The sequence below is a fragment of the Petaurus breviceps genome, unplaced genomic scaffold (assembly GCF_028583685.1).
Source record: "Petaurus breviceps papuanus isolate PSGF00001 unplaced genomic scaffold, PetGlider_PUasm1.0 90822, whole genome shotgun sequence".
Lineage (NCBI taxonomy): Eukaryota > Metazoa > Chordata > Mammalia > Diprotodontia > Petauridae > Petaurus > Petaurus breviceps.
In genome coordinates this window covers 2,004,447-2,012,825 of record NW_027187351.1, presented here as the reverse complement: position 1 = coordinate 2,012,825, position 8,379 = coordinate 2,004,447, and the positions used below count along the sequence as shown (strand labels likewise).

At 40.3% G+C, this 8,379-nt stretch overlaps 1 protein-coding gene across 3 annotated transcripts in view; it reads right to left on the bottom strand.

Moving 5' to 3' along the window:
- Positions 1 to 242: 242 nt before the first annotated feature.
- The window catches only part of TFAP2B (transcription factor AP-2 beta), a 31,749-nt gene continuing 23,612 nt past the window's right edge, over positions 243 to 8,379 (bottom strand). For all 3 annotated transcript variants that reach the window (XM_069070577.1, XM_069070579.1, XM_069070578.1), the window contains one exon: positions 243 to 5,111. In XM_069070577.1, coding sequence (XP_068926678.1) covers positions 4,811 to 5,111 — 301 coding nt within the window. In that variant the 3' untranslated portion in view covers positions 243 to 4,810. The remainder of the gene's footprint in view (positions 5,112 to 8,379) is intronic.

The window sequence follows — 8,379 nt, the reverse complement described above, 5'->3', positions numbered from 1 at the left end:
ATAGGAGAGAAGGGTATCAATTTGGAATAAAAAATTATTAACACTTCCTAGTCAGACAAAAAGTGCCAGTATTTCTGAGAAGCAATATTTATTGTATTTCTTTTGTAACGAAAGTATTTCCTGTGTTTTTCCAATCCCCATAGGATAGGAGGGAAAAGAAACAGCAAAACTTCTTAGCTATACTTTGTCTGCAGAACGAAGCAGTACCCACATTCAAGAAACTGAAGATAAAACACAACCAAAACACAACAATCTTTTTTTATTTATGTAAATCAGATCAACACTGGACAATAAACCAATTTCTACCCATTACCGTAACAGCTTGTCTATAAAGAACAGAAAAATTCAGATAGGATACTATCTAGAGTCAAGCGGTTTTTTTCCACCCATTCACAGAGGTATAGATTCACAGATAAATAATCCCAAACTACTTGCTCGCCATATTTACACATTCCCATTAAATTAAGCATAAATAAATATATACAAACTTAACATCGTTACCCTTCTAGATTTCTTCTCATGAAGAGTCAGTAAACTGATTTCTCGAGTATGGTCAGATTCTTAGTGAATAAGACAAATCCAAGAAAGGAGTATATTTTGGCATATAAAGATGGATGGTATTCACTTCACCCTTTTTTAAAAGAATTTTATTATTTTTGTATTTTTTGTTTATTTTCAGATAGTTTAGCATACATTGGCACACGAGGGAAAACGTTATTTAGGCTCTGGAGGAACGTCAGATTTTGTTTTAGTATATTTTCTTTTCACATAATACATTAAAATTTACAAAGTATCTGATGTGATGATATTCACCAAAAAAAATTAAAAAAAAAGAATATATCTTTATGGTTAAGAACGAACTGCCCTTATGCTTTGAGACTTCGGTAAAGGGAGTCAACAGTCCCTAAGTAAATTCGGACTTTCCTTTTTCGTTCCACCAAGGCTGTAGAGGATGTTATCTAACTAGTGGAGACAAATCTGTTTCTTAAGAAAAACAAATAAATAAAGCAAGGTGTTCAAAATGCTACATAGATTCTTTCCGTGGATGCAAGGAAATTGGGGAGCTGGAGACCAGAAAGGGAAAAAAAAAGGTTTACCCTGGCAGAGGTGTTGAGCTGGAAGGTTGGGGAGTGGGGTGATGCCAAATAGGGAGGGAAGGAGACAGTAAAAGGAAAAGGTTTAGGAGTCTTACAAGAAGGATGATACTTTTTAGAAGTAACAATCTGGCGTTGAAGTCATTGATCAGGAGCGGGAGCATAGTCCCTGGTACGTCTATAATAGGCCTTCCATAAAGACTTGTTTCATGAATATCGGATAGAACCCAAGTATACTAACTTTAGTCCCTTCCAAAGAACTTTCCGAGGCAAGTTTTGTGACTTTGGTGCCCCTAGTCTTTTTCCAGCTTCGGTTTTGGATGGTGTGGGGGTGGAAGACGAGAAAACCAAAGGAAATAATTGAAGAAGGTGCCCATGCTGAGTGATTGTGTTTAAAAAGAGAAAGGAGAAGAAAGAAAAGGAGAAAAAAAAAAAAAACTACCGCGACACACCTGTTTGGTTTGAAAACAAGGCTAAAAGGGGCTTGCCTTAAACGTTTCCCCTGAGTTAAAAGTCAAACTTTCGCGTTAATCCTACTGTTTATTGATTTATGGGCCCACGGAAACCAAATCTTTTAATAACTCAATTATCAGATAAACGTCAGAGCTGCCTGGCCAGCAAGAAGTGTGTTTAAGTGCAAAGGGGTGCTGATGGAGGTGGTTTCCTTGGAGAGGAGTGGCGGAAGAAACCTCCTGGAGCTTGTCAGAAGTTGAAGGAAATGATTGGAGGTGGGAGGGGGGGACTCTCAAATATTACAGCGATGGGCCGTAGAGTGGGTTTTCATATATGACACATTCTTTTAAATACCCAGAGAATGATTTATCTGCTTTGACATAAGAGCTAGCTGATCTTTTTTTTTAAAATTGGGTTTTTTTTGGGGGGGGTGGGGGGAGAAGTAGCGGAATGGAGAGACGTGATCTAAGAGGGATAAATAAATTACTTAATATAGCCAAACTAGAGCTCAAGGAGGATGCTCCAAATGTGGACATCTTGTCCAAACGGGACTCAAAAGGACCCAGGAGCCCTACTCCCCTTGATAACCTGTCGTGCTTTTCGGCCTTTTACCTAGTTGAGAGAGATTTGGGTTTTCAGTCCGGTTTAGCCCTTGGGGTGAGTCTGAGGGTGGGGAGGGCGAGCTCGACCTGATTCTATTTCCTCAACAGAACCCGGCCAGAATCGGAGACACGCTTTCAAAGGGCAGTACTGGACAGTAAGTGCAATGCGTGTCCATTACGTTTCCCTCACGTCACGCACGTGGGACAGGTTGTCCTGCAAGGAAAGGAGATGATGGTTTTTGAGTGCAGTTTATCCGGGCTAAGAGTAATCAGAACACATCTGCTTTAGTTTGCTGTCTCTGCCTGATCAAAGATGTTTCTTAGCTCCTGGAATAATAAGACTGGAGCTCCATATGCTTTATAATGCCCATCCTAGGACATTGGCATTCTCCTCAAGATACAAACGTCATGGGACTATTGAGTGGAACTCCTCCAGCGAAGCTCCGCTTTTTTTCCCCCACTAACTCATCAAGTTTGGCTCTGAAAGACTAAGAGAAAACCAGGAGGAAATGTCCTTGATGCCAGGCACCCCCGTGAAATGAAAATGCCAATCATTTTGCGTCCTATGGAGATGCCAGCTTTGGCTGCTTGAGAGGCACCTAGCTGAAGGATTCTGCACGGGAGGTGGGGGAGAGTAGCGGAAAGGGGAGGGGGGAGTGTCTGAGCAAATAACTCAGCATTAATGTTTATGCGGTCTACTGTAAATATTCAGAAGTCAAAAACTCAAGGCCAATAACATCTGGATTTTTATCTTAAAGGGATGTTGGAAGGTGGAGAGGGAAGATGGGGAGGGGGTGCATAATAGAATAATAAAATTGCACGAGGATGTTCTCCTTGGCCTTGCTTAGGAAAGTGCGTGCGTGAGTGTTTACACTGAATTCTGAGACATACCCCCCACGGGCATTTTCTTCACTCTGCTTTTTGGGTGTGCCTGCATTCTATATCTTATTTCAAGATAATGCTCGAAATAAGACAGAGAAAGTAGCTGTTCTGCCATAAGTGAGAGATCTTAAATGCATAAAACTCTACCCACTGGGAATAGTCAAAATGTATCCAGACGGCAAAAATCAAAGCTGAAACGCATCTCCTTTCACTTTGCATTATTTTACCATCTATATGCCAAAACAAGTGCATGCCTGGGAAAAAAAAAAGACCCCCATTCATAAAACATCCTGTAATATAGCAAGTAATGCAGAGACACTAGTGCCTGCTTTCCCCCTCCTGCTGCTTCTCGTGGAAAAACAAGAATCCCAGATCATCTCAATAATTTCCTCTAGAGAAGTGGAATCTACTAGAGGGAAGAATATGCCAAGAATACTGGGTTCCCCTTCCCTTCTCACCTTTCCCCAATTTCCTGTAGACCCTCCCCTTTCTCCCCTTTAATTTGGGCTCTGCATAGAATCCCAGGGCTCAGGTCACTGTTAGCAACAACCATTTTGACAGCTGTTTCCACCTCGACATCGGGTGCTTCCTAAATTATTCCCTTTGAGCTTCTTTAAAGAAGTGCACCTGCAGAATCCTGAAACACCGGCTTTGATTAAAAAAGTATCAGAACTTTGCTTGTCTCTGTACCTTATAGATTGTGTAGAAAGCCCAAGTCCTCTTTGAAGAAGCTCATAAACCATGCGGGCACAGCTTTGGAAAACAGAAGAGAATGAAATGGTACATACCCCTCCGGAGGAATACATACTAATTAACTTATTCGTGTTTTTGTTTTGTTTTCTTTTACTACAATTCTGAAAACCGGTACCTCACACAGATATTAGAACAAATGAGAGGTTCCTTGCAGACGCTGGCATTGCTGGGGAATAGAAACACTTCTTTAAGGAAATGAGGAAGCTGAAGCAGATGACTAACACACTCATTTGTCCTTATTTTCCATATTCCCAGGCTCTCTCCCTAGTCCCTGCCAAAGATCGCAGCGACCTCCTCTAGAGCTGTTGGCCTTCCCCTTCCCAGTCCCATCAATCTCCACCTCCCCTCCTACTCTTCGCTAATCCTAACCATAAAAGCTATTGGAGGGAAATATGGTACCAGCGACTTAAAAACGAAGCGTCAGGTGAAAATGAAAAGTTTTAAACAGTGCCTAAATCCCAGATACAATCATTTCATCCCGAGAGATTTTCATAATGGAGATAGGGAAGAAGGGAGGGACAAAAAGAGAGAATGGATTGGGAATGAGGGAGGGGGAAAGTTTGGAGGGAGGAGACAGGGAAAGAATGGTCTAAAAACAGTTCGTGCGTCTCAGCCAACCAGATTTCAAAGCACTGACACCACCAATGTTTATCCAATTTTCTTCCAATAAGTTACTGTTTTTTTTCACGTTTTGTCTTATGTTTATTTTTTCCAAAGAAAAGAAAATCAGGTTTTTTTTTTATTATCAGCATTACTAAGATCGAAAGAACCGATGTGGAAAATCCGAGAGGTTGTCTCCAAGTGTATCTTGAATAGACACCGAGAACCGGTATTGTTGCTCCGTTGTGCGCCTCTGATTTTTTTTAAGTTATTTTTCTTTCCTTTTCTTTTTTGTTAACTTTTGTTTGTGTGTGCTCTACCTAATATAATTCTTCCAAAGCCAATCCAATATTTTAAAGCTAAAATTAAAATGTTTCTTTTTTATTTAAAAGATTTTTCCCTTTTCCTTTTTTTTAAAAAAAATTTTCATTTTCTGTGTTTTTCCTCCTTGTCTCCAGTTTTACTACCTGGTCCTTCCCCAGATGTGTGCCTGTTAGTGGTGCTGTTGTTCAAAAACATCTTGTCCATGCCTTTGAGAGCCTCTGTCAGGTAGTTCTGCAGTGCTGTGAGGGCAGCGCAGATAGCTGGAGCCCCAAAGCCGTGGGTGATGAGGCTGAAGTGGGTCAAGCAGCTCTGAATCCCGGGTTCCAAAATGGGGCTAGGCCTACTGTTTCCAATAGGTGTCCTGTCCTGGGCGAGTAGGTCTGTAAATTCTTTACACAGTTGCCTACACGGGGAGGAAGAAGAACAACAGCAAAAATGATACTTTCCATCAATATCTTCCTCCCCTCCTCCTCCTGGTCACCAAAAAAAGAGAAAAACTCAAACCCAGACACACTTCTAGTCATGATAGAGGCAGTTGAGGTGATTCTATTGTTTCTCTTTCCAATTGCTTCTATTACTAAGCATCTGGGGTTGAAAAAGAGAGAGCATAGAGGTGAAAATTCCCTAACTGGAAGAGAGAGCATTTCTAAGTTTTACTTTTCTTCTATGAATTCTCTCTATAGTTTTCAGTTTTCTGTTTCTTGACTCTATGGGCTTCCACCCTTCGACAGTTGTATATCACCTTGAGATTATTTTCTTTTTTTGCTTTTTAGAGGGCAATTGGGGTTAAGTAACTTGCCCAAAGTCACACAGCTAGGTGTGTGTGTGTGTGTGTGTGTGTGTGTGTGTTTAGTGTCTGAGGCCAGATCCAAACTCTGGTCCTCCTGACTCCAGGGCTGGCACTCTACTCACTGCGCCACCTAGCCGCTCCTCCCTGAGATTATTTTCAAGATTTTTTTTTTTGATGTACCACACACAGACTTACAATAAGAAACAACCTTTAAGGACATCTAATAATAGTCCTTCATTTTATAGATGAGGAAACTGAGGCTGAAAAAGGTCAAGTGACAAATTCAAGTTCATACAGAAACTAAGTGGAAGACCTGAGTTGCAACATGGTTCTTTTTCCAAAACCCAACTTTCTTTCCTACTGTTCCTCGAAAATGATAGCCTCTTTGAGTTCTTGCCTGACTTCTTTCTTTCCAAGGTCACTTTCCCTAAGCTTTCTTCCCTTTCTAACCACCTTCCCAGCAAAGGCAAATGACCCTTAAGCATTTAGTCTTTCATTCACAAGTCTGACTGAGGTATCACTGCAACTCTACTTATTGCCAAGGTTCTGGTTTGCCCCAGGCCAGTCACTGTTTATTCCAGGAGAGCAGTAGGGAGTGCTGATGCCATTTTTAAAAGTTTATTTGGAGAAAGTGAGAAAGGGGAGGATACTATTTTTTAAGATCTTTTATACTGTTGCTAGTTTACTACTAATTGGGTGTTCCTAGGAAAATAAGGGATTATAACCAGAGTTCAAAACCTGAACAATGGATGGTTAGGAGAACAAGCAGGGAACAGTGAATATAAAAAGAATAACACTCAAAATATATATTATTAGGAGAAAATATCCAGCTTGGAATTATTGTATGCATAACTATTTACGGATTGCTATGGTTTTAATTTCTATAACAGGGAAAAAATGAAGCAACACTCCATATCCATTAGGATATCAGCCTAAAAAAAAAAGAAGTACATCTTATATTATGCCCTAAAGGTAAAACAAAGCAAAAGAAAAACTAACTTTATTTTGATTGGTTGGGCAAGGGCACAGAATTCCAGAGATGCCATCCCTTCAGGAGAAACAAATGCCTTCTCTTTTTAAAAGTATTTCAATGGGGAATACCCCACCTGATAGTAAAGAATCCTGAGGGTGCAGTGGGATAGAAAAATGTATCTTTTGTATCAGAATCTCAAATCTTAGCATACTTTGTAGACTTAAATCAACACTTCACTTACATTGGGCAGGAAACAGAAACCCAGTGCTGATTTCAGAAAGGTGCTAAAATGCAATATAGCTTTTGCCTTTACAACATCTCTACTATATACTTGTCCCTTCAGGGTGGCTGACCAGGAAAAAGTGTTTGCCTTTGGGGCATTTTCCCCTTACTTTGAAGAAGAGGAAAATACATTAGCACTCTCCCTCTTCTCTTTTCTCCTTCCATTTATGCCAATTTTCAGAGACCCTTTCTCCCATAGCTGTGAGTAAGAAATAGGCTCAGTATTAAATCTAAGATAACCCTCACCACTACCACCAAGGGGTGAAGAAGATCATTAGCACATAAATACTTCATAATAGGAGAAATCAAGGCAGCCCCCTCGGGATTGGTTTTCTTGACTGCCAGGGCAAAGACTGAAAAAAAAAAAAAAACTTTGGGAGAGCCAAAGGATCCTACTCTGTTTCAAATGATGCTATTAACAATACCAATTTTACTGCATTACAAAAATCCATTTCCCTTTTCAATGCTGACCCCTTTTCTCATCTCCCAGGACCTTTTTCCTTCCCTACAAAACATCAAATTCAAGAGGTCCGTCGTCTTAGCATTCCAAAAAAGAGAAATCCCTTCCCCCAGCGAAACAGGGGAAGAGCGATTTGGTAAAGAGGATGAGGGAGACATCTACAATTTCATAGGTGACTGGCCTTTCAGAGGCAAAACCGACCCAAAGTTGTGGGAGATCCCTGACAAGCTTTGACGGGGGAAATGGTTACAGTCTTTTCTTGAGTTCTTTTACATTACCAAAGTGCCAAAAAGGAAACTTTGAATTTGGAAGAGCAAATGGCAGAGTCAAACATTTTAAATCTTCAAAGCCCAAACCAGGGTCTGTAAGCAATTAAAGTTCTGGGACATTAATATCTTTTGACCCTGCGGAAAGGGGCAATCAAATTCAAATCACGTCTAGAAAACATCTGGACAAATTTGAGCAAATGATTTTTCAGCCTTCCATATATTTCTTTAAATTACGCTGTCAACGGAGCAAACCGCGTCCTAGAGCACTAAATAAATGATCGCTGTTTGGGCCGTGCCTGCAAGATAAACGTGCGAGAACATGCAGAGCTGCACCACTGAAGGCCTAAGCCGACCATAAAACACCAAACAATATGACACAGAAGCCAAAGACAGGAGTAAATCAAATAAATAGAAAACCCACTGTAAAAGTTCAAATGAGCTATAGACCTAAATTTAGCAATAGATTTACTATTTTCCCCTCTGGAGTTGTAGTAAATTTTACAAGTCTGTGGAAGATGACAAACAGTAACGTTGGAAACATGGTAATTATAGATGGATGTATGTATAGATACACATGTATATCATATACATATCAGGCATATATCCATATGTGTTTATTTGTATGTTACGGTGTAAGGTAGAGAGAAACACAGATAAAAAGGCATACAGAAATCCACATATAGAAATCTAAGGAAGACCAGGTATACAAATAAGCACATATTCAGTTTTTCTTAAAACTCCAGTGATGCTTGGGAGATGAATTCAGGGCTCTCTAAGTCAGTCTCACACATACATCCAACCCAGAGATATATATTAAAAAGGGAGAGGGATTGGGAAGGAAGGAAGGAAGGAAGGAAGGAAGGAAGGAAGGAAGGAAGGAAGGAAGGAAGGAAGGAA